At 37.8% G+C, this 27,372-nt stretch overlaps 1 protein-coding gene across 1 annotated transcript; it reads right to left on the minus strand.

Annotated features, from left to right (window-relative positions):
- Window positions 1–816: 816 nt before the first annotated feature.
- TNFRSF11B (TNF receptor superfamily member 11b) lies at window positions 817–27,372 on the minus strand. The gene is made up of 5 exons (XM_037803017.1): window positions 27,129–27,372; window positions 9,225–9,594; window positions 5,542–5,733; window positions 3,715–3,939; window positions 817–2,031 (listed from the first exon to the last, which is right to left on the minus strand). The coding sequence occupies exons 1-5, from the start codon at window positions 27,156–27,158 to the stop codon at window positions 1,643–1,645; spliced, it is 1,206 nt and encodes a 401-aa protein (XP_037658945.1). The 5' UTR covers window positions 27,159–27,372; the 3' UTR covers window positions 817–1,642.

Here is a 27,372-nt window from a genome sequence, read left to right on the forward strand (position 1 = left end):
CCTATGGCTTTGGGGGTAAAAAAAAAAAAAAAGTTACTACAAACTGGGTAGCTTAAAACAACAGAAATGTAATTTCTCCCAGTTCTGGAGACCAGAAGTCTGAAATCAATATGTTAGCAGGGAAGTGTTCCTTCAGAGACTTGGGGAAAACCTATTCCTTGCTGCTTCTAGCTTTTGGTGGTTGCCAGCTTTCTGGGCTTGTGGCCATTTCACTCCAATCTCTCCCTCTGTCTTCACATTGCCTTCTCCTCTACTGTCTGTTTCCTCTGTGTGTTTCTTATGAGGACACTTGCCATTGGATTTAGAGCCTTTCTGAATAATCCAGGGTGAGCTTCTGATCTCAAGATCCATAACCGCATCCACAAAGACTCTTTTCCCAAATGAGATAATATTCACAGGTTCCAGGGATTAGGATGTGGACATATATGGAGGGGGGCATCAATCAATTATATCACCTTTATATCACCGTTCCAATTCTTCTTAAACTAAAGAGTATCAGTTTCTATTACTTACAACCCAGAAAACATATAGTTTGGTCTCTCAATGTTAGTGGCAGCTGGTATAAGTGGCTGGTACCACCTGTATGCAAAGCCTGACTTCAAGGCTTTCCCAGTTTTGGGGTAGTAAGAATTACTTTGGAGCTTGTTAAAAATGAAGACTTCTGCCCTGCTCCCCATAGTTTCTCAGTAAATTGGTCCAGGAATCTGTATTTTTAATAATTCCCAGATGGCCCTATTAATAAAAGTAGAACAGGGAAAATTGTGAAAGATCAGACCCATTCTTGTCCCATTCAGAAGAAAGCAAGAGGAAAAGCAATAAAAAATAACTTGAAAACTTTAATGATGTTTCTATAGTAAAACCATAAAATCTTTTAAATAAGGTACATTCAATTTCTCAGAGCATCTAATATTCAGATAACTTATATTTCGTACACTTCCCAACATTAAACAATGGACTAAATAAAGCATTTTCTATAAAACAGTATTACAGCTTATACAGATAAAATTATATTATAAAAACACTCCACACAGGAAGAATGGCAGTACCTATCAGGAAATGCTATGCACTTTCCATTAAAAAATATATTTTATCTCTTTCATTTGTCATAATAATAAACAGAATATAGCACTTTCTTCCTAAAATTAAGTCTTAAACAATTTCCCTTTAGGATGATAATATGTACAAACCTTATATCTGAATGGATATAAATAGCAAATACTGTAATAGTGTTACAGATATATTAGTAACTTTTACAGAGAAAAAAATAGGGCTTTCTAATAAAAGCCTCTAGTACTGCTGAAATCTCAAAGCTATTTGAGTTAGACATTCCCATATTTAGTAAGGCACAATGGAGTCTGGTTCATTATTTCCAGTTGGATTACTGCAAGCAGTAATAAGGAAAAATAGAGTCAGTAGATATGGGACCAGATCTGATGGTCAAATAAACCATTTGGGTTTTATTGAACTTTGGGGGATTGTTAGTTCTTTCTCCTCATCATAGTTTCTTTTAGTACTCTGGGGCAAAACCTAATCACTGGTGATGAGAGAGAAATCACTGTAGCCCCTCAAGTGCCTGAGAAACAGTTTACGCACCCATCACACCTGGCCCATTGTAAGGAAACAGCCAACCGACCCTTTCCAGTTATAAGCAGCTTATTTTTACTGATTGGACCTGGTTCCCTATCATTTCTAAAAACAGCTTCTGATATAATCTGTACATTGTGAAGCTGTGAAGGAACCTGATGGTCTTCTTCAGACTCTGAGTGACAGTTTTGGGAAAGTGGTACGTTTTCAAGTTCTTTAGTCCGTGCATCAGGCCCTTCAGGGTGTCTTGGTCGCCATTTTTAATTCTCCACAGGCTGAGCAGCTTCAGGATCTGCTCACTTGGTTTGCATGCCTTCATTGTTCTTTCAATGTCTTCTGTTCCCACTTTTTTCCCTGGTAAGCTTTCCATCAAACTGCGAAGCTGCTCGAAGGTGAGGTTTGTGTGCCCCATGTGCCGCTGCACGGTGTTTTCGCAGAGGTCAATATCTGCATGAGGCAAAGGCCCAAAGAGATGTTATATATTAGATATTCGGCTAATGCCACCTCAAAACCAGGCTGAGGCAAAAGGTTCTCCCAGGATTTCATAGTTTCATTTTAAGAATAACCTTCCCTTTCTTTTTTGAGGGGCTTAAGTGACACTAGTTAATTCTGAGGACTGAGATAAATATTATTTTGTGCTGTAATAGGATCATATTATAGACTCTAGGCCTCCAACAAAACATTTTAGAAAGCATAATTTTGAAAATTAATAGTAGAAAATTATAAACACAGTATTTCTAACAGTTCTTTAAGAAAAGTAGATATAATTTGAGAAATTAAAATCAGAATATTTCAGAAGAACAGAGACAAAGTATTCATGACAACTATTTATAATATAAACTGCCATCATTTGATAGCTGACATATGCACTATTTGAAAAGAGTTAGTTGCTTCAAACTTTATAAATATACATAGCATCAGAAAATTCTCATGCTCAGTGGAGGAGAATATCTAAAAACCCAGTGGTAGGAGGCCACACCACATAGAGAATATTTCAATGATGAGGTTGAGCATAAACATAAGAGGGAGTTAACTAATGTTTCTATTAGTAACATGAGTCATTTAATATCTGTGAGCCCTAAGGCAAGCCAGTTAATCTTTCTGGGCTGACATGTCTTCATTTATAAAATGGGGAATTTGATCCCTTCCAATTCTAACAGCCTCCGATTCTCTACTTCCTTTTCTTTTTGCTTCAGGGCTAATTATACTTTCAAAGAAAACTCTGCTTTGCCAAAACCGGAAGAAAAGTTGACTCTTCACACAAGTGAGCACAGTCAGCTATCAAAAATTTTCTCTTCCTGAAATCTGGTGCCTCAGTTTCAGACGTTTGGGGCTTTTCAGGTAGTTTAGGATTACTCGGTCACTAACTACTAGTGAAAGAGAGAATGAATTTCTGTTTTATGAAAACCTTCTTTCATTTTTTTTTGATGTGTTCTCCCAATGCCAATTTAAATTAGAACTCTTTGCTTCATATATCTTAAAGTTTACAGTCCACACTGGATGAAAGTCACTTTTTCTGTTTTGGTTCTCTCCCATCCTAAACTCACACACAAACACACGTGTCCACAATTATTAAAGGCAATTTCTTTATAAAACCTCCTGAAATATGAGAGTACTTGGTTTGATACTAACCATTTCCTCCAAGAAACACTTCTCAGACCTAATCTCATTAATCCTCAACATATGCTGTTAAAATGGTAATTTTAAAATGGCTATGTTGTTGGAGCCTCTCTGGAGAGAATTACCAAATAAATACAGCGTACCTTCTTTTTGAAAATGCAAGCTAAGATCCAAAGCAGTTAAGGAACATCTCCTAGGTAGGCCAGAGGAGATGCTAATAAAACAGAGAAGGGATCTGGGGGCAGATTTCCTAAGGTCTAGTCTTCCATTGGGCATGCACTGTCTCTTCTTCTAGAGTATTAACTACACTTTAAAAAGAACACGGGGGAACATAATGCTTTGTTTAGGAATAACATCTACACTATCACAAGGTAAAAACTTTTCCAATCCAACACTTATTCCAAAGGAAAACATTATCTACAACTAAACAGAAATATATTCTTGTTGCTTTTTTTTATATATATAATAAAAGAGTTTCTTTGGTTTCTGATTGATTTGCATATTTCATACCTTGAATGATCTTCTTGACGATATCTTGGTCTTTGTTTTGGTGTTTCCATAACTTCAGCAGCTGGAAAGTCTGTTCCTGTGAGCTGTGTCGCCGTTTTATCCTCTCCACACTCTCTGAATTTACTTTGGTGCCAGGCAAATTATCTACCAGGACACTGAGCCAGTTAGGGGTAAGCTTTGTAGGAACAGCAAACCTGAAGAATGCCTCCTCACACAGGGTGACATCTAAGGGAAGGGGAGGAAACCAAGAAGATTTGCTCAACTATTGGATTCTTGGAAGTCTACTGGACAAAAACAAAAACACCAACACCAACACAATCAAGTTTTCCAAGATATGATATGCTAAAATGTAGGATGTGAATAAAACCAACCTCTATTAGCTGATCTTAGTGGCAGAGTACCAACCCAATTGGGCTCATGCTCTTTCTAAAGTTTTTTTGTGGGGGAGAATTTAATAAATGTCTAAACAGAATGATAGTATCAACACAAATAAATTGCTGCCAAAATGAATTATTTAATTTACTGTAAATATTAACATCATGTTAAAGGTTTATCTGGTGCCCACAGGGTACTTCAAGATCACTGTTAAAACAAACATGATCTCTGCCTTTTAAGGAGTTTGAAAAGTAATCTAGAATAGTATATTATTTTATACACATACATAAACACATAATTTACCTTTGTGAACAAGGCAGGGTATGAATCCTTATGTATAAGCATATATTGAGTGGGAAAATAATCAAACACAAATACATGTCATTTAGAAAAGAGGTACCAGGGCCTGGGTGTCTGGGTAGGGTCACTGTATCCCAGAGATCAAGAAATTCTTAGGATGCATCAGTGCTGGGTTTGAATCTTAAGCAACCATCACAGAGATGTTTTAAAGATTAAAGCCTGTAGCAGTGGGCACAGCACATAGTAAGTGCTCAATAAATAATAAAAATGAATTAAATAAGTTTTAGAGAATCTTAGAGTTAGAAGATGCCTAGTAATTCATTCTTCTTACTATCCCCTCCCTCATTCCATTCTTCAGAGAAGAAGACTTGTCTAACATTTTGACTACACAGTGAAAAAATGTTGGAGCTGAGTTGGAATCTAAAAGCTCTCAATCCATTATTTCTATGCTTCAGATACTTCTAAAGAGTACAAAGAGATGTTTGCAGAAAAGAGTTAAGCTGCTTCATGACATTGTGTGATTAAATGCTGAAAAGCTTAGAACGTAGTCAGTGTGCTGAGTTCCTGAGTAGAAGGTCTGAGATTGGGGTAATGTGGGGTTGACTGGGAGAGGACACCACCCTGATTAGTGTCCTCTCTAACAAGGAAAACATTCAGATAACTTGAACCTGGTGCTAGTGACTTACTGAGGGTAGAGTTTAAGGCAGCTAGAGGGACTAGATGCAATGATATCATAGGTAACAGAGCTGTACATTTCTAATTGTGCCATAAGTTTATCTCACTTTACTTCTTCGTCACCAGCTACTTTGTCTAATAATACAATAAAAATGTGTGACAAAAAACATTCTACAATCTGGACTCTGCTAACTTGACCTCAGCCACACCATACTGCTCCTTTCCTATGGGTAAAATTGGATTTGAGTGTGAAAGGAAGAGGATAAAATGTGATCTGTGAGAAGATGAGGACGTTTTGAAGAATTCTGAGTTGTGGCTTTAGCAGTGCTGCACAGGGAACAGTCTTAGGTCATTAAGGTTCAAGACAGGGAAAATGTGAGCTTGACTAAGAAGGTGGCCAGAGGACCTTGTGTTCCATGCTATAGTATAGAGATACTATAAAATGCTACAAAAGCTGAGATTTTAGAATATAATTACCTATTCCACATTTTTTAGTTGATTCACTGTTTCCAGAACATACAGTGTCATTCGTTGCATTTCCTTTCTGAGTTATCTGGAGACCAAACGCACTGCAGTTCGTGTGTTTTCTACAGGGTGCTTTAGATGACGTCTCATTAGAGAAGAACCCATCTGGACATCTTTTGCAAACTGTATTTCGCTCTGGGGTTCCTACAGAAAATACCAAGCAATTTAGCACCTTCTTCTCAAATGCTTTCACAGCAGATACCCTCTTAAAGCAGTTTTAGAAAGACCTTCCTGTTGGTTTTTACCCAAAACTTTAGGTATTTTCATTTTTCACTTCATTAGACACAGAGAGAGAGAGAGAACAAAACTTCTGGCTGGCCCTTAGGCAGTCTTCTCCTTGTAATACCAACACAAGTTTGTTTTGCTGTTACCTCCAGAACACTCATTAAATATGAGACGAAAAAGAAAGAAGGGTACGATGTTCATTAGTCCTGCCTCTGGTGATGTGTCCACAGTATTTTTCACACAATTATTCCTAGAAAATCATGACAATAACTGCTGTGTATCGGCTGTAAAATCATTCTTAGAAATCAGTACCCATTGAATGCCGCATTGTAAAATTCCAATCAGTGCCTATGAAGCTCTTTCTTTCCTGAATCCTAAATGCAAAGGAAGTCATAAGTATGCTAACCTTGAGAAGTAAAAATTTACGACATTATTATAAACTTTTGAAGGTGGCAATAAAGTGGGTCGCTGACTCAAAAGCATTAGCCTGCATTTAAGCTACATAGTAAATGGAAGATGATAAACTGTTTGCTTAAACCATTGCATAAAGAGCACCGTCATTAAACTTCAGGGAACAGTGAGTGCAAGGGCATTTTATTTCATAGTGGAAGATATTTGATAAATCTGGAGAAAACATTGGTAGGAAAAACTTGAACCAGTCAACAACTAAAGAGGCTATTAAAAATAAGTATCTTCAAACACTTGACTCTATTATGTGTGGTTAGATCATATATTACAGTGTATTTGCATATGAAAATACCTCCATCTAGTGTAAGCTAGTTGAACAGATTTAGACTTTAATATTCGAATGTAGTTTTTACAGGCCAATTCTGGTTTAGCCAAGATAACATTAAAAACAAAGACAAATGACAGCTCCAGAAAGTTATTAAACTTCAGTATTAAAAAGTTCAACCTCCTAACTCATTGCATGTGTTACCAAAATCAGCAAAAAAACATAAGGGAGCAAAATGGATTGGTTCTAGTTTCATGTGTTGCCTGTTTTCTTTCTAAAGGGATTGACAATGCATTGACTAGTAAAAATGACAGTGACATTATCTTAGGAACCACCTATAAATAGGTCTTTGGGGTTTTGTTTTTGTTTTTTAATACTTTTATTACTACATCACCCTTCTAAGTGGGATCCAACTCCATACTAAATTCTATAATATCATAAGGAGAGTTTTGGGGGCAGAGTTCTGTGATATTATTCCATTGCTAATTTATTTGGGGTAAGTGGCTTGGAGATCTCCCTTTGCCATCTGCCACATTCTGGAAAACCAACTTCACAAAGAAGAATCCTATCATTCTTCAGATTCTTGGCTTGTGTCTTTTCCTGCATCTTAGTAAGATAGTCCTATGTACGAGACATTCTTTCTTGTAATTTAGCCTTTAAAATTCCTTAACAATAGGAGCCCAAGACTCATAGGGGCAAAGTTTCTTAATACAGTCAGAGGCTTTATTTAATGAGCTTTCTGAATAGGATTTTCTTCTTTTAAAATTGATAGAACTTAAAAAAAAAAGATTTAACCATCTAAGCGAATGATTTTACCTTATTAATTTCAGTGGAAATATAAAAAATTATAACCTTGCAGGCAAGAAGTGACATATCATAATGATGAGAAGACCTCTTTTATAGTTGAAAATTTCACCATGCTAGCTGTAAGTAATGGTAGATGAATTTCAGGCTTCACAGAGAGATGTAAAGAAAATGTGGAGAGTAGATGATCAGACAACAATACCCAAAGTATGGTTATTAAATACTTTTTAGAGTAACACCCCATATTCCTTCCTTCTGTTAGAGCTAGAAACTTGCTAAAGAAACTACCATGAAGGTTTCTAGGGAGGAAGAGCTAAATTAGCTCTGCTGTAGTGTCACAAAATAAAACATCTACTTTTGCCCTAAATCTTGCTGCTTGCTTCCTTCATTCTACATATTTCCATGCTTATTTGAGAAAAATCCTTGCTATTTCCATTACTTTTCAGAATTTTCTAGTTTCAAGTTGCACAGTCCATGCTTAATTAACTTTTATACATACACAACTTATCAAATTGAATTAAATGGATGTTTTTGTTGGACAGGCTTTCTCCCCCTGCAACATGGCTTGGTTTCGAGTCCCAAAGTTTGATCCAATAAAAACCAGGCATTTTAAGTGAGTCTCATGAATCTTGTGCCTTCTGTGAATAACTCTATAAAGATTTACAACTTAGGAAATTGAACAGATTTCAATTTTGGAATGTTTCTTTTGTATGCATTTAAACCTAAAGTGTTTGGCATCTAATAATTTAGATTCTGTGCAGTGCAACTTTGGAAAGTTAAAATAGTTACAAATAATTAGCAGCCTCTAAACCAGAGGTTCCAAACCAGTGGCAGTTTTAAGAAGTAGAGGACATTTGACAATGTCTGGGGACATTCTTGCTGCTCACAACTGGGGAAGGGATGCTGTTGGCATCCAGTGGGTAGAGGCCAGGCATGTTCTGCAATGCACTGGACAGCCATCCACAATAGAGAATTATCCAGTCCAAAATGTTAATAGTGTTGAGGTTGAGAAACCCTGGTCTCAACTGAGTGATCAGAATCCATACTGATTACTGCTTCCACCGGAAAAGTAAGTGAATACACTTAATTTTCCCAAGATATAAGAATATATAAACTATATTAGGACTTTCTGAATGTGGTAGAAGAAAATGTGCATTGCAGCGTCAAAAGATTCAACGTGCCCTGGCCCTAACCTGTGCTGTTCAAAATGCAAAAGAGAGAAAGCACTTTGTTTATAGACAAGTAATTACTCTTAGCTTGACAATGTTTTGTCTAAGATAAAGAATAAGCTCACTGAAGAGACAGTGCTACAGCCTTTATCCTCCCAGACACTCACCTCCAATGCTAGAGGAAGAGCTAGCTTCATTTTTAATAAGGAAATGCCTTTTCCCTAACCATTCTTATTTTTTACATAACTAATTATAACTGCTCATTCTTAGCACTCTAAAGCCTCTTAATATCAGCATAATTATTCTCCTGGTATCAATTAACATTTCTGATGTTTGTCCAAAAGCGCTGCAATTTGAAGCTGCCCATGCTAAAGTGAAACGTAGAGGTATATATCAACTATAAACAGTGCAACTCAGAGAATGTTCCTTTAAAAAAGGGCAATCCATCATGCATCTCATTAGAGAGCAATGTGCTGCATTTGAGATTTGTCACTAAATTGCCCTGTAGTGGCAAACTATCCCTCTGAGAAATGTTCCTTTGGCAGCAATCCAGACATACAGTATATATCTAACAGGTTCCATTACCTTTGCAATTTGCTATCCTGTAATGTCATCAGGACAAAAGTGTTCCCCTAATCGTTCACTACTGCCTGTCCTTGTACAAACATAATTAATGTTGCTGCATGTTGAAGGCTGATACGTACCAGCTTGTACCACTCCAAATCCAGGGGGACAGCTCCTGTGCTTCATGCAGAACTCCAGCTCAAGGTAGCGCCCCTCCTCACATTCGCACACGCGGTTGTGGGTGCGATTGCACTCCTGCTTGACATACTGTAGCTCCTTGCACACAGGGCTGCAGTACAGGCACTCGTCACTGGTGTGCCAGCTGTCTGCGTAGTACTGGTCAGGGCATGGGGCACAGACGGTCTTCCACCTTGCTGTGCAATGCTGTTTTAGGTAGGTGCCAGGAGGACATTTGTCACACATCAGCGGACGAGAGGTTTCTGGGTCATAATGAAGGTACTTGGGAGGAAAGTTTTCCTGGGAAGTCCATTTAATGGAGATGTCCAGGAACTAAAAGGAGAAAGGGAAATAGTGGCAAATTAGCACGGAAATAAGGTGGGTCTTCTGAACGAAGACAAAAAGGGTGCTTTTCTACCTTAAGACTAGTGCCCTTCATGTCTGCTGAATGCAACACAAAGTTCTAAAGCCCTAATGTTTGCCAGAATTCCTGTGACCAAATCTCTAAGACCAGGGATGTGGATGGCAGCAACATATTAAGTAAATTCAGGCCCACAGATGAGTGGAGGGGAAAAGCTCATCATAAGAGACACTTGGATGTACCACTAAATAACCAAGTGGCACTTTATCTTCCTGGGATGCAGGCTCATCTCTAAATTAATGAGTTGGACAGACTAGTGGCTCTCAGAACAGCTACACCAGAATTATCCATACCTCTTGTTAAAAATAGAAATTTCTGGGATTCACACCCTTAGAAATTCTGATTCCACAGGTCTGGGGTATGAAAATATAAATGTAAAAAGCTCCTGCTGTGATTCTGATAGGTGGAGCACATATTCAATATTGATTCTTTCATTCATTCACATGATAAACAGTTATTGGGCCCTTAGTATGTGCCAAGCTCTGTTCTGGGTACTGGAGTACAGTAGTGAATAAAATAGGCAAAAATCCCTGTTCTTGTGTAATGTATAATCTAACTGGGGGACTATTCCTTGTATTCCAGATCTCAATAGGTCTTCTTGGGAGCACTGAAGTAGTTCTTCACCATAATTACAGGAAACATACACTCAAAAGAAACAGTGTTGTTCATGTGTAAGGGGTGGTTTGTTTGGTTTTTATTGTTTGTTTTTGGTAAAGGCATCAACACTGACTATTTCCAGGCTTTGGGGAAGGAGAACACCAAACAAACACATCATTAATTTTTCCAAATTCACTTCTTTGCAGAACTCAGGAAATCTCACAGAAACCCCCTGACCTGGGGAAATCACACCAAGCTAGAGAAACAATACTCGCTTTTGAATATGGGATCGTAAAGGCAAAGAATGGCCTTTTTCATAAGCATTTAGGCATTTTAATTTAAGTAACTTCATTCATTTCTTACATACAAAGCTTCACAGCTCACTGGACTTGATGCAAGCTGATAAACCAGAAGTGAAAAACAAGACCTCTCACCTGGTGCCATGGCCTTTTTAGCTAACGTCAATTTTCAAATAAAAACTTTGCTTTGATGTAAGGAACTCCCAGCTCAACAAAGAAGAAACTCAGTGAAAAATGGGGCTGGTTTGGGGGTCTTTTCAGGAAATCCTCTTGACCAGGGGGAAGAGGGGTTCTGGGAAAAATATGTACTTGAGTTTCCCTGGGGCTTTTTTTTTTCTTACATATATATATATATATATGTAATAAAAATCTCAATAAAATATATATATATATATTTTATTGAGATTGTTCACATGCCATATAACTATCCAAATATCCAAAGTGTACAATGAATTACCCATGGTACCATCATACAGCTGTGCATCCATCAACCCAATTAACTTTTTTTCAGTTTTTAGAACACTTTCATTACTCCAAAAAAGAAATAAAGACAAAAAAAGGAAACTCAAATCTCCCCATACCCCTAAACATGCCCCTCTCTATTAGTGATTCATAGTTTTTGTATAGTACATTTGTTACTGTTGATGAAAGAATGTTAAAATACTACTGCCTGTAGTATATAGTTTGCAATAGGTATATATTTTTTTTCTATTTGCCTCTCTATTATTAACTTCTAGTGATAGTGTCATACACTTGTCCTAGTCCACGAGAGAGATGTCCAATATTTGTACAGCCAATTACGGACACTGTCTACCACAACATTCACTGCCCTATACATTCCCATCCTTCAACCTCCAAATTTCCTTCTGGTGACATACGTGACTCTGAGCTTACCCCTTCCACCACTTTCACGCTCCCTGGGGCTTTTTATTGGCTCATATGGAATGAATCAAAATTAGGAGAAAGGAATGGACCAGAATAGTGGAAATTCTCATTTGGGCTGACTCTTTCAGAAATATATGGTATCTGTTTATTCATTTAGCACATATTTAGTGAGCCCCTACTAGATACTAGGCATTTTAGAAGGAATCTAGTGTTTAGTGGTTGTTTTTGTTTCCCAGCTGCTAAAACAAACACCATACAATGGATTGGCTTAACAATAGGAATTTATTGGCTCATGGTTTCAGCGGCTAGAAGTTTGCTTCCTCCCAGGGTCGATGTCCTCTGGCTGGCCAACAATCTTTGGGATGCCTTGTCTTTTCCGTCACATGGCAATGCACATAGCAGCATCTTCCCCTTTCTCCTCTGGGTTCCGGTAACTTCCAGCTTATGGCTGTTCCCCATGGCTTCTCACTCTGGGTCCAATTTTCTTTGGGTCTGAGGACTTCAGCCATATTGGATTAAGGCCCAGCTTCATTTAGTTCAACTAATAACATCTTCAAAGATCCTGTTTACAAATGGGTACACATGCACAGGACCAGGGGTTGGGACTTGAGCTTGCCTTTTGTGAGGGGCTAAATTCAGTCACCAACAGCGGTGAACAAAACAGAGATGGTCATTGCCTTTATGGAGCTCACAATCTAATGAGGAGGCAGACAGCAAATGAGTAAATAAATAAATAATTGCGCACTATAAGCATTACGAAGGAAACAAAGCAAGGTGAAATGACAGATTATGTTGCTTATTAGCCATTTTAATATATCATGGGACATCTTTCAAGACCCTTTGTGCGAATTTGGCTCAAATGCTTTTAAAATTCTCAATGCTAAAGCATGAGGTTTTCCTCATGCAACTTGCAAGAACATATGAGAGCAATGAGCAATACTTTTTTCTCATGCTCTTCACTTTTGCTTTCCTGGAAAGTCTTTTGAGGGTTTTCTTTCCTTTCAAGACGGCTGGCACAGAGATCCAAACTCTTTTTTATCTTGAGTGCTGCCAACATCCTGGTAGCACTGAGCCCCCAGGACTACTTCCCAGCTTTCCCCCACTGCCTTTTCAGCATGGCTCAGGTGTCCTCATTTGTTTATCAGCGCTGACTCTTTCCTATCTTACCAAGCAGTGATGAGGAGAGGATGGGAAATTGTATTCTTCAGTAGAAGTTGCTTCATTCAAAGTTGCAAGATATGGCCAAGAATGTTGATGAGATTTATATGTTTCTAGGTGATTGGACATGACATTGTTGGTTTCCTGAAACCATGTTTTGGAAATTAGTTGCCGTTTCTTCAAAGTGGCAGGGAAGTTGGGATGAACAGAGTCCACTGAGAAAAAATTTTTCATTAGGGATTACTGAACAAATATATTACTGAAGATAATTTCTTTAAGGCCACCATATAGTATTAACATATATATATTTAAAAATCAGAGAGCCTTGAAGAACCAAAGACTTGTTTTCCATGGGTTCCATTGAGCCTGTGTTTTATTTGAAAATTTTCCACTCTGGTAAAAAAGACAGAATTCTGTGTGGCCAAAATTGAATGTTTGGGTCTCAATCTCTGGTTAGCCCCAATTCCCACACAGAATTTCTGGTGACTGGAACAAATTACTGGACAGAAGCAAGATTAATAGAGCTCTTCATCTCAGTCTTCTCTCTTGCTTTCTTCTGCTTTTCCTAGAAAAGCAACTAAAAGATGCTACAGGACATATCATCAGAATATTGGCCATATCTCCTTTGCCATCAGTAATATTTAAATCCTAATTATAGTCTCTTTCCTTGCCTTGCCATCAATAATATTTAAATCCTAATTACAGTCTCTTTCCTTGCCTTCCATTTTTAATGATGGACAGTGTTAAGTAATTTTCCATTTCAAATCCAACCGAAACCTAGTATTTCTTTTCCTCATCTATCAAATGTTTGCAGATGGTGGTGATGGTAGTGGGTGAAGGGAGTGGGGAGGTTAGATGAGTTGTTCTCTAAAGCCTCTTTCAGCTCTTACATTATAATATTCTGTGGTTTGGCAAAGGTTAATTGGCCAATGAACTTGGAACCCCCTTCCTACTTCTTGCTCCACTTGGTATTATTTGTGAAACTCCCTTTTACAGTGGAATTCTTTACCAATCTCCACTTAACCTACTTTTCAGATTCACCCCTACCTCCCATTGCTTCTGGAAAACTGATGCCTCAACACCCTGAACGCTCAGCTCTGCCATCTCTCTAGCAAGCTATCTCCCACCTGCTCTTACCAGGGGGGTTGTATGCTTCACCAAAGTCAGTTCTATGTTCATTGCTGCATATGTTTATGCTCGTTGTGATTATTATAGTTAGGTAATTCAATTGAATATTATGTAAACCAACAAACCTGAGTGTGAAAAAAAGAATTCCTTTTCCTATGAAAAGTAAATCAAATGCTTTGGGATGGCTTGATAAAGATGAAGCACAAAATTAAAAATACTATAGAATTTGGAGTAGGCAAGACAATTCTGAATATAAAATGGGGAAAACCTCTATAAGGATTATGTAACCAATTTGTTTGATAAATGTCTTTAAGTTCCAAAACTGAAACTGATGGACAATACAATATAGTTATGGGTTTTGTAAGAAAGACAGCATGGGACTTCAGTTAGCAAACAAAGACTTTAAGAAAAGGCTTTGACTACGTAACAGAACACAGGTAAATGAACATTTATTTAATTTAAATGTTTTAAGTCAAAATAAATAGTTAAGATAGATGTGTAAAATTTTTATGATTAAATGCTTTAGCTGATTTTTTGGTTAATCATCCAACCCTTAGTCCCAATCACAAATACAATTTCTAATGAGATTTCCTCATATTTAGCAGGTAGAGTAGTATGGTAATGGTATGTGGAGACAGAAAAAAGAAGGGCAATATGAAGACAAAATTCTGTTTTGTCTATTCTATTCTAACACACATGTATTAAATCTCTATTATATGCCAGGCAGTGGATTAAAAAATAATCTTTATAATACTTTGGTTTGCACCTACTTTAGGATGCTTTACCATTATTATCAAGAAGACTTTACCAGCTACAAAAATGAGTCTTAGAAAGGGTAATTAATTTTTCTTAGGTCACAGTAATTAGTGGAGGCATAATTCAAACCCAGAGCATGTGCCACATATTATTTTTTTGTCAAATCTTTTATTATTTACCAAATGCTTTCACTTATGCTGTAGCCTTCATGCATAGTCTAAAAGTATTTATCATAAGCTCCAAAGTGCTTATTTTTCATTCCATTTGGAGACTGAGTTAGGAAATTGCCCGAGTTAGGAGATCAACCAAAGCCTTGCTGAAGTTCAGATGAACTGACATTGACTTTTCTTTATTTGTGCTAAGACTAGTTCTAGTCCAAAGCTACTGAAATGGAAATTTCTCAGAGAATAAGTGATTTGTCTATAGCTCTACTGCTGTGTGATCATTCCTAAAGAATAAAAGCGCATACTTCCTCCAGCAAGTTTATTTTTGCATTATGCAATGCAGTCAGTTCCATACTACAGGGCTTGTTCTCCGGAATGTAGAACCATGAGTGATCCAGTGGCTTTCCATTTATGGAAAATTCATTAAAAGGAACCCACACAAAGCCTGAAATAACTACTTGGTCTGGGAGTTCCTTTTGTAATCCCTCGTCATGATCTTTGCCACAAAGAACTATTTGAGGACTATCCAGAGTTAGCTAAACTTCTGGTCAGTTTAGAAACCATGCTGTTTTACATTTCATCTTAGCCAAGGAAGGAAATGTCTGGGCTATATATTATAGTGAGTTTCCTAAAGATCTTTTACAGTGTATGCTATGAAGTTTACTAAAAACAAAACAGAGCTTTTTTCTTGTGACAGTTAGTTTATTTGATGTTCTATAGACTTGCAGAGTACCTTCCGTTTTCCCTCCATTTGTGAAATAACTCATTTATTCATTCATTCAACAAACATCTATTCAAAGGAATGCTATGCTCTGGCAATAGTGCTAAGCACTGAAGCTGACCAAGTGAATGTTCTACTTTTATTGGTACATTCATATAAAAGCCTAGGGTGATGTAAAATACTCATAAATCAATTGGAGGGAGAAGATAGAAGAGGGAAGGTCAAGAAAAAACTCAATAGAAGGACAAATCAGAAATAATGAGAAACTGAACTCAGGCTCTGGTAATAGAGAAGAGGCAGGGAGAGATACAAAATGTCGATTTGATTGGACTTCAAGTGGGGGGGGGGGGCGGCGATGTTACTAGAAAAAGCCATTGAGAAGCATGCCCAGAACTCTAACCATTAGGTGTGTGGTGTTGCCCTTAATTACTGACAGCAGGAAGAAGAGACAGTTACAGAGAAAGAGGATGAATTTGGCTTGGAACATCTATCTATGAGACTTAAGTGGTGATGTCTGGTAAACAATTGGATACATGTATCGGGAGATTGGGACAGAGATGCACACAAATGGCTTTAGAAGTGGAGAGGGTGGATAACATTACCCACAAAAATGTTAACTCTTGCGACTATAAACATTTGCAAGACAGACAGGAGGAAGAAGAGAATGTAAAAAAGGTAGGAATGTTACAGAGAGTTTCAAGAAGGATGCTGAATGAGTAAAATGTTCTTGAAAGTGGACAGAGTGGCAATTAGATCATTTTTATGAATTAACAAAAGCACTTTCACCTGGGCAACCTGCATTTAGAATATGTATACTTTGGTTTTCTAACTTAGCTCTGCCATTAGCTTAGTAACCTTGGGCCACTATCTAGTCTCTAAAATGAAAATAATCCTTATCTTACCCACCCACCCACCCCCAAACAGTTGTTGTACTTCAAATAAATAAAGGGACATGGATAAACTTGGCAAAGAATAATATTCCAGAGTATGTGAGGCATTACATAAGTTAATTACATAACAGGTGAGAAATGGGAAATATGTGAATCAGACTCATTTCTGGAGACATGTAGAGGTTTCCTGTTCAGTAGGAAGTAACATACCCAAAATGTGTTATATGTTGATTATCTACCCTGTTCTTAATTGTCACCAGGGAAAGAATCTCTGGCTTTTTTTATAAGATCAGTTTCAGTATCTTCCCAACCGGTGTCATTTTCTAAGTCTAGATCAAATGCCTCAAGGCAGTTCCATGGCTTTGCTTATAGGGCCCCAACAGACAAATATGTATCTCTCTACTCCTTTAAAGCTAGCATGGTATCTTACACAGAGTACATATTCAATATATCTAATTTCATTTTATTCCATTCAATAGACATACTGAATACCTACTATGTGTAATTAGTATTAGGGATGATTATACAAACACAGACAAATATCCACCATGTAAAGGATAGATTTGCAAGGACAAGCACAAATAGTCTGCACTTTTCTCGTCTATAAATTGATAGTGGTAACAGGAATTGCCCAAAGGAAGCTATTTTCTAAAGCATTTTTCATCTTGCATGTACTGTACCATTTGTATTTAGCTTCCATTTTATAGGTGAATGTGTGAAAAAAGTAGGTAGTTCATTAGAGAGGTTTATCTACTGCTTCTGGGTCCCCACCTGAGGGTTTCTCACAGCTTAATAATTTTCACAATAGCCAGTTGTGTGGCTGAGGATGACGTCTCTAGGTAAGGAAGTGAGAGTAAATGAATTAAATGTGTTCGTCTATACAGGACGGATGTGCTGCCAACAGCTTTTGCTGGGAGAACAGGAGAAAGGAAACATAAACAATGATGATTTATTAGATGAATGACTGGGCCAAATTCTGTACTCTTTTGCTCACATGAAACTCCCTTGGGGCTAAGGAACTGTCTCCAGGTAAAATTTAAATGTGATTTTTGTTCCTTTTAGAAGTTTCCTTTACTTGTTTGAAGGCTTTTCAATTAATTAGCTGTACTTTGTTTGTGTTTGGAATCACTCAGAATTGTCAGGGCAGATTTGCATATGATGCTTTTCTGCTCCAGAGGAGTTTTGCAGACAATTAACATTTGATAGATTAACAAATAAAGGGGAAAGATCTCCCAGCAACAGACATTCATGATGCAGGTGAACACTTATAAATTTCCAAAGAAGATTTGTAAAAATATTACATATTTTGGTTCCTAGATATTAACATGTCTTCTCTTGGGCTTTTGTTGACCACCAGATGTGAGACACAACATCAATTCTGAAAACTCTTCAACCTGACAACAGGAAGGTAGCGTGTTGCTTTGTAATCATCACATTCAGGCCCACATGGCAAACCCAAAGGTAGCATCACTTCTGTAGAGACTTCTAGTTACAGTCCCTGCATATTTTGGGTTCAGAATTGGCAATACATTTTAATACGTTGATATTTTTCAACATTGTTTTTCTAAAAGTTCATTTTATTTACAGTTCTTTTCTTTGAAGATAATATATTGCTCACATCATTTTATGAATCCCTTTTGGCTGAAAATGACCTGTACTGAAGTCCTATCAATATATGGCTAAGGACAGCTGGTAAAAGAAAAGGGAAATGATAGAAACCGAAGGTTTCTAAAACACCATCTAAAACACATGGACATTGACTATGTGTCTATGATGTGTGAAATATACTAGGAGCCCTGGGTGATATGGTGATTAATAACAGCTTAGTTTATTATAAAGATGTTATATAATAGGCTCTATACTGAGTCCTTTCTTCACATGCTATTATTGTCTATTCCCCCCAACAACCTCTGAAGAGGTATGATTATCCCTATTTTATAGTTGAAGAATCAGTCTCAGAGAAGTTGAGTGACTTGTCAAAGGTCAGAGCTAGTGCACAGCTAAGCTGGGATTTATATCCCATCTTGTCTGACCCCAAGACTTTAATAATCTTACTCTTCCCTCTAGGGAATTGTGGTCTTATGAAGGAGACAGCCATATAAATGATCAACTGTAACACATGGTAAAATTTAATTCCGTCTATTGATCCTTCCTTCCCTCCATCCTTCCATCATTCCTTCCTTCCTTCCCTCAATCCTTCCATCTGTCCTTTCCTTCCTTCCTTCCTTCCATCCATCCATCCATCTCCTTCCATCCATCCATCTCCTTCCATCCATCCATCCTTCTAGACTGATGAATAAATTCTTCTCCCATCCTGAAACGCAGCAGTTCCTACAGCCTCTCTGGAAGATGATCCTGTGAGATTAAGCAATCATTTGCACTTTATACTAAGCAGTGGCTTTTCAGTAATACTTCCCCTTATATCTGCACTCCTCTTTCAGGCTTACTCTTATTCCACTCACTCCTTCTTTGCCAGAATTGCACTTTTCAATAAGGCACAAAAACAAGTTTTTGCCTCATGTTCTGTTTCCTAGGGAACCTGGGCTTGGGCTCATGTTCATTAAGGTCAGAGCATTTAATTTCAAAAGAAACAAAACACAGGGTGACATCCTGGAGCTGAAGTAAGAGCTGTAAAAAATGATGAAGATGCACTGGAATTATTCTGCCCAAGGATTTGTCCTTCACAAGCCCCATACTGGGACATTCTTAACCTAAGCAAAGAAGAACACTCAGAGTTGAAGTGCACTCACAGAGGTTTTGCTCTCATTTATGGGTAGTTTTTGGTAGGCTTAGCTACTAGATGTAAGCGACTATATGGCAGGAAAAACTTCTCTGCTGGGTAACTTAGGGGAAACTACTTAACTTCTTGGAACCTCAATTTCCTCATCTGTAAAATCAGTAACAATCCTTGCATTGCAGGATGTTTGTGAAAATTAAATTAAATATTATGTGCAAATCCACATATGATAGATATTCTAAAAATTATTAATGTCTTTCTATTTTATGGTTGCCTCCTTTTGACATTTAAGGGTAAAAGTTGTACAGATGAAAGATGAAGATGAATAGATTTCTACAAAAGGCAGGGCCACTTGGACGCTATGAAGAGAAAAGACATGATCTCTGGTTACTCTCACATAATGGGGTGTTTTGATTGAGAGTCTACATGAAGTATCTAAGGACCTTCCCCCTCTGCAGCCCAGCTAGAGAGTTATGTGATCTCCATTCCCTAGGTTTTGAATTTTCAGCAGTAGAAAACAGAAGAGGCCCTTCTGCATGAATACTTCTCCTTTAGTGAAATAGGAGTTTAAACTAGTAATTAATCTAAAATCATGGATTTTAGTCATCTGTGACTTTTAAATGCTCTTTGCAGTTACTGCCCCTCAATGATCAAATGTAACTGGGCTTTGGCTACCCTATCAGCCAGGATTGGCTGGCTTTTATGCTGTGCTAACAAACAACTTCAAAACTTCAGTTGCTTAGAAAGCTACATGTTCCTAGTGGGTTCCCCCAAAGGCTCTTAACCTTGTCCTCTAAGCAGGACCCAGGATACTGTAGCAGCCTCTATCTGGAGCATTGCCCATTGGCTGTGCAGGACTGGAAAGGAAAGAGAGGGGGGGGAGAAAAACCCGAAACTGTGGGAAGGGATCACACACATTGGCAATTAAGTGCTCTAATTTGAAAGTGACTTACATCATTTTAACTCAAATGTCATTGGCCAGAACCATTCATATACCCCCTACCCTTCACCAGAAGGAGGCTGGGAAGTACAGTTCTGCCATGTTTCTGGAAGGGGAGAGAACTGAGAACAATTGGCAAACAGCACACACAACTACAGTATCACTCAATAACTATCGCTACTAACTTCTAGTTGACCTTTATTTTAGCACAGTCTAGTGGATATTTATTTTCTTCTTTCTACAGGACATTAAAAGAAGAGTCAGGAAATGGAGAATGTGGGGGCAGAGGCCTTCTGTCTATCAGCCAGGTGTATTATTCAAGTGTATTATTTAATGGTCATGCCTACCTACTTATTATCATGCTTATTCTGTCTGAAGGTTTGACATTTATTCCAAAGAGCAGTGTGCAGTTGTCAAGTACTTCCTTGTGAATACAAATTCAAAGAAAATTCTGCTCAATGAGTCTAAGGAGATTGCTAGTGACCATAATTACAGCTCTTCAGCGAGTCCTGAGGGAATGTCTTGGACCTGGCTTCTAACTAAATGGAATACGAGAAACACGCACATAACAACTTCAACGCATACCAGCTAAACACAAGAAGGACTTGTTTCAGAATGAGAACACATCTTTATGTTTAAGAGAATAATGTGTGATCCTAAAACAAATAAATTGTACTACTTACAAGGAGGCAATGTTTCAAAAGCTGCTTGCTCCTGTGAGTTCCACTGACTTACAATAATTTCTTACACATGAAGTAAGTAGGCAAAAATCTTAGCAACTGCAACAACAATTTTTTTAATCCTTTCCTTTAAGATAGTGTTTTCCAGAGGTAAGTAAAGTCTGCTGGATTTTTGCAGGTTTAGAGTATGAAATAGTACAGAGTCTTTTTTTCTTTAAAATACAGATTATAAAAGCTTAAAACTACAACAGACCTTCCACATATCAAGGGCCAGTGCCCCTATTTTACAGATGAGTAGGATAAGGCCCAAAGAAGTGGTGTCACTAATTGGACCTCAGAGACTAAGCAGCACTGAGAAATTAGAGCCCCTCATTTCCCATCTGCCATCGCAGGGGTTTTATCATCACTATGCCCCACAATTTACTTCCTAAATTACAAGTTTTGTTGGCAGTGGTATCCGTGTAAATTGACGGTGGGAAGAACTTTTTAAAGAATAGGGTCTTTAAGTCCATATTTTCTAAGAATAAAAGAAACAGTTTTCTGAACAAGAAAGTACTATTACATGGCAAGGGAATTGAGGTTTCTGGATCAAGAACCAGAGGGAAAAAAGTGAATTTACCAAAGGAAGTCACAGAGCTTAGATCAATTACTTTCTTGTTTTAAATCTAAATTCATCTTGACACCTCTTTTCCTGTTTTATAGTTGATTATTTAAGAGGCTCTTAGAGAAAATGCTGCCAAGATACAGACTCAATTGAAATGAAAATTTTATGGCTATTCTTTTAATATTTTTTGTTTTACAAAACCCTCGAGGAAATTAAACAATGTTTTGAAAGTATCAAAACTATAATTTTAGAGAGGGGAATTTTTAAAAATCACAAGAAATAATAAATCAAGGCCATTAACAGCATGTTACTTTTTTAGAAAGGCTTCAAGAATGACATTTCATTTTCTTCTGCATCCTCTATCCACTTACAGACTGTCCGATTCAGATGCTTCTGAGAAATTGGGGTGAAAAAAATCTACTCAAACACAGGGGAAATTATGTCACCTTGCAGTTGGGAGAAACCATTTTAGTGTGTCTGTAGCCTATTCTGGCCTTTGAACATTAATTTAGAGAGGCCAGGTAAATGTGAGAGCGACAGGGTACCACACAGCTTCTTACCTTATGTGTAGCAACACTATTCTTATCCCTTAAAACTGTCTAAAAGAATGCTTTTTTTAGACTTTCTGTGCTAGTTACCCCAAAATATTCTGTGGTAGTGAGTTCCAAAAGCTAATTACATGTCACATAAAAATACTGTCCTTGTATCTATTTCAAGTTGGCCATACCTCACTTTCTTCTTGCATAGATAGTTTACAGATGTTGCTAGGATTTCCAATTCACTAGTTCCTGAATTGTGGGCTGCTAAGTTTTATTTTGATTTTTGTGTTCCTTTCGAAATGTGACTGCTATTATTGTTTGTATTTGGAGTTTGTCTACCAGACTATCAATATCAGAAATATGCTCCAGAGGCTACTTCATCCTCTCCTCTCATCCTTTCCTGTGGCTTTGAAGACCGTCTCTATACTGAAGGCCCAGAATTTTTATTTCCAGCCCAGGCTTCTCCTGTGCCCTGAATATTTTATAATCCAAATGCCTAGTTGACAGATCCATCCCATCTCCATTTGAGTATTTCCCAAACGTATAAAGTTTATCAAATCAAAACCAAATACTGGAAGTCCAAACCTAATACCATGGGCTGCAGACAGCACCTCAGTCAACCCGAGGCGAAGGTCAGAAAGCTCGAGTGTGAGCTTAGATTGTGCATCCAAGGGATTCATATATTAATCGGTTCCTTTTTATTGCTCTCTTAAGAATAAACCTGCATGAAGGTAACGATATAAACCTTCATAACAGAAATGTCCAAAAAGATGTTTAAAACAATGGTCAGGTGGAAAGGACCTTATATTTACATTTTGAGAGAGCTGAAGGCAATATTTGAATGTTAAATCTCTGGCAGTAAAGCTAAATTCTGTTAAAACATCCACACACATGGCCAGTAGATTATCCAACACCCTAGTAAATCTCACCATAGCTTCTTTCACTCAGCAAACAGATATTAAGTGTCAGGCACTACGGAGGCTTGGAGACTACAAATATGATTAAGACAAAAATCTGTGTTTGCAAGGAGCTTATATTTTTGTGTACCACAGCAATGATGCTATCTTCTGGGAGAAGTTCTGGAAATGTGAGGGGTATTTCTGTTGTCATAATGATTGTATGGTGCTAGATATCCTGCACAATGAAGAATGATCCAGGCCCCACATGCTTTCAAAAGCCATGTTGACAACTGATAAACTGATTATCTGAGCCTAGATCCTAACTCCATTTTATAAATACACAAAATGGTTTTTGCATGATTTTTATACATACTGAATTTTCTAAAAATGTAACAACACATAATTTGACAGAAGACAGTACTTTGTTTTGTTTAAAACTTTAGCCTTATTCACTATTTCAGAAAATCATTGCAACAACTGCCCATGGTTTTGGAGTCTCTGGTTCAACATATGTGCTTTGCTCTTCATTCCCAACAAGTCTCTTTCTGGCAATTCTACATAAAGATGCTACCATATGATTACTTCATTATGTCTTCAGGTGAGGCTTATTTTATTATAAATTACTTTCCTTTTATTTCTCCTTTATAGCATAGTTGCTCCAGTTTATTGATTTTTTTCAAAATTATATGTGTAGGTAAAATATATGATCTATGAATTTCATTTCAGGAGAGCAAGGAGTTTGTTACAGATTATTTATTATAAAAGTGCATGAAGAAGTCTAATATGATTGAGAACTACTGCCCTCAGGATAAAATGTACAAATACACTGATAATTTTGGCATCTCTCCTCCATAGAGGCAACCAAGAGGCAGCCAGGCATCATTAGTCAAGACCTTGGAAAATGCAAACATAAATTTTTATGAGATGACGCTTTCTCTTCAATATGCCACCCAGTCCTCTGTTTTTTGGCTGCAAAGGAGAAACTCAGACTGAAGGAACTGCTGTTGGTTAATGAGATGCTAAAGGAAATAATGCTTTTTACAGAAAGCTTTCACACAAGCGGAGAATGCAGGCAGGAGGGCTGAGGGTTGCTGAGAGCAAAACCCAGCAGGCAAGTTTGTGGATAGGAGAGGGAGGATACTTTAGTGTGTGTTTAGTGCCCTTTTGATAGATACTGCCATAGCTCTCCTTCTAGAACAAACCAGACAAAACATCTGGCACAGAATACTTTCCTCATCAACCAATGGAATTTTGACAACTGCCATCGTAGTGTAAGAAGTTAAAATTAAAGATGAAATTGAAATTGGGAAATGTGCTGGAGGTTGCTAGGTGACAGAGGAAAGGAAGGTTGCTAGGGACAGGGATCAGGTCTGTTTGGGTCTGAGTATATGTCACATTCTCCCATAAACTTCATATTGCTCATTCTATTATAACAACAACAATAACAACAACAACAACAGAAAGCTATGCAAATACAAAAACTCAACCCACTGTGGGGCAAGGGGATGAACCAAAATAAACAAAGAAGCATCAGAAGCTCCAAAGGGCATTATTCTAAAGGAGAACAGATCCGGAAGGTGTCCTAAGAAAAACACCAACCCCTCTCCTTGACTCCTAGTATCATAACATTAATTCAGAGGTAAGGCTCGAGAAGTGTAATGGATGGTTCTGGCACCACACAATGGGAAATTTCAGCCACCAGTTCAAATCTAGACCTAGGCCAGGATGTTTACAGTGTATCAGGGGTCTCCTGGACAACAATGAATGAAATGATCTGTAGGTGTTACTCTCCTACCTTGCAGAGCAGGCCTCTGCTTAGCTACATGAGTGAGCATCCCAGGAAAGCCCGCAACTATGGAATTAGACCTAATGATGCTCTTTCTGCTTTCCTACCGGCATTCCCTCTTCTCTCACAAATTATGCTGGGCTTCTGTTTTGCCACACAATTTTGCCTGCTCTCACCTCTTCAACCCAGGATGCCTTGCTTTTTTCTCCAGCAATGGAAAAAATCCTACCCATCCTTCAAGGTGATAGCTGGCAACCATCTCTATCTCTTCCTCCTCCTTGCATGATCTGCACCTTGTTCATATAATCCATTTAGCTCTAGATTGTTCAAAGTTATCTGTGAGCACAATACTAGAAGCAAGTGTTAATACGAAGCAGGGACTTTACATGGTTATCTTGCATGTGTGCATATCATTAGCTCCATTTTACGGAGAAGAGAAAAATAAAGCCCAAGAGAGAAGTTGCTTGCCCATAGTCAGGTATCAGGTAAGTTGTGGTACTGGGATTTGAATTTTGGCACCGCCACCCAGAATCTCCCCCATGGTAACAATCATTACATACAAGTGCTTGTCCAGTATCTGCCTTCCCCCTTAGGCTGTGGGGGCCATGGGAACAGGAATGGTGTCCACCATGTTTTCTACTTTCTCCCCGGTGCCTGATGTCACACCACTACAAAAGACTAAATATCTTCCAGTTCCTAGACCTGCACCTAGGTGTTTATGAAAGGTGCTAAGTGTCCATTTCTGATCATTTATAAAATTAAGTCAACCTCAGAAAGTAAAGAAAGCGAAATGGAAAATCTTCCTATTTCAAAAATTTCTATGTTCAAGACATATCTCTGCTGTATCATCTAAAATTAGTATTATCTGTACACATATTTTCCTAACCATTCAGACCATATATAAAGTTATTTGTCTATTCATTATTTAGGAACACTTATTTTTAGGTATATGTTTTATTCAGTGGAAATCCTGAAATTTGAAAGTCATGATAACAGTTTATTTTTAAGTAAATTTTTGACAGAATACACAGTCTAGGGAGAATAAAAATTTCCCCTTATTAATAACAGGATTTTTTAAGTGCTGAAAGCTAAAATGATTAATAAATTGTAGTCTATCCATACAATGGAATGCTATGCAACAATGAAAATAGATGAACAATTATTGTACAATCAACAATGGGAATGAATCTCACAAACAGAACTTCAAGAGAAAGAAGCCAGACACAAAAAAAGTGCACGAAGTCCATTAATGTAAAGTTAAATCAGGCAAAATTCATTGATGGTGTCAGAAGTCAGAACATTGATTTTTCTGTCCATAGACACAGGGAGCTTCTGGGGATGTGGACAGTGTTGTATTTCTTGATCTGGGTGCTAGTTCACAAGGGCTCACATGATAAGCATTCATTAGGTACTTATGATTTATGCACTTTTCTGTATGAATGTTATATTTTAACAAAGGTTTACTTTTTAAAAATTCTCCATAGTATCCATATTGGTGGAGTTACGTGAAAAAGCTATATAGCCATAAATGAGATTAACATACTTACATGTGCACTCCCCTTTATCCTACCTTTTCTTTAGTGACTTTGCTATTTATTTACTTTTTTATGTTTGTGTATACCAGAACTTATTGGCAGACTACCTCACTTTCCAGTCACTATTTGTGGGCTGGAGGTTGAAATTAAAACATTTATTCCAACACATCCAAAACACATATGTGGCTTAAATATGGGTTTTCCTATCCTTATGTGAAGGTCTGATTCATATATTGATGTTATTCCACACTGTAGTGACATAAAGAAAATAAATCCTTGGTCATAGAATAACCTACATACAAATTGTATTAACCAGATTGGTCAAAAAGCTTAGCTAAGTCACAGAGATTACTTTCTTTGCCAAAAAAGCATGTTAAAAACAATTTTTATTCCTATTTGGGACTAAACTTCAAATTATTTAAATATGTTTTAGAACATAACATTATTGTTCCAACATTTTCCACATTATACTGAAGCTGAAATCATTTTAATAATAAAATCTTATTAAATTTTTAAATTACACAGATAAGTGTGTGTGTGTGTGCGTGCACATGCCTTGTGTGTGGAATCTTTTCCCTGATGACAATTATTCAAAATTTTCCTATGACATTTACATAAATGGGGAGTCTAATGAAGTATGATACTATATTCACTGCATCCAAATTTTGTTCTAATTATAGTAGTTTTAAAAAGACTTGCATCTTCTCCCAATTTATTCCGATTCTAAGGGACGACTTCGTTGCCAGTAATAAGGCCCAAGTTAATTAAGCGAAGATAGCATGAACTAAATGAGGGCATTAATAATCTGAGATAAAGAAAGCGAGTAAATAAAATGGATAAAACTCATTCTAACTGAAAGGGCTAGATCTTGCCGGGCTCTCTCTCTCTTTCCCTTCTCATAAACTCGGTAGGAACTTTCCAGTGTAAAAGGAAACCCTAGGAGAACGACGATACAGCTTGAAAGAAGTCTCCAGCTTCAACCTGACCCCACATCTTCCCTGCTGGAAGAGGGGGTGCGTTGAGCTGTCTCCCCATTAATCCGCTGGGGCGTCCGGGGACCAGGAGGCAGGCAGCCTCCCCAGGCGCCCGGGGCGCCAGCGCCCGCGTCTGCCTGGGCCAGGGACTTACCACAAGCGCGCAGCACAGCAGCTTGTTCATTGTGGTCCCCGGGAAACCTCAGGCGTCCGGAGGTGGCGGCGGTGGCGGAGGGGCGAGCGCTACGGTGCGTCTCTGCAACCCGTGCACACATCACGTTATATATAGCGTTCTAGCAACAGGAAGTATCGGCTTAGCTTTGATCACTCATTCCCTACCCTGGACCAAACTTTGCACCTTTCTTTTTTAGGAACCTTGGGCCGGAGCTGAGGGGGCT

The sequence above is a fragment of the Choloepus didactylus genome, chromosome 14 (genome assembly GCF_015220235.1).
Source record: "Choloepus didactylus isolate mChoDid1 chromosome 14, mChoDid1.pri, whole genome shotgun sequence".
NCBI lineage: Eukaryota > Metazoa > Chordata > Mammalia > Pilosa > Megalonychidae > Choloepus > Choloepus didactylus.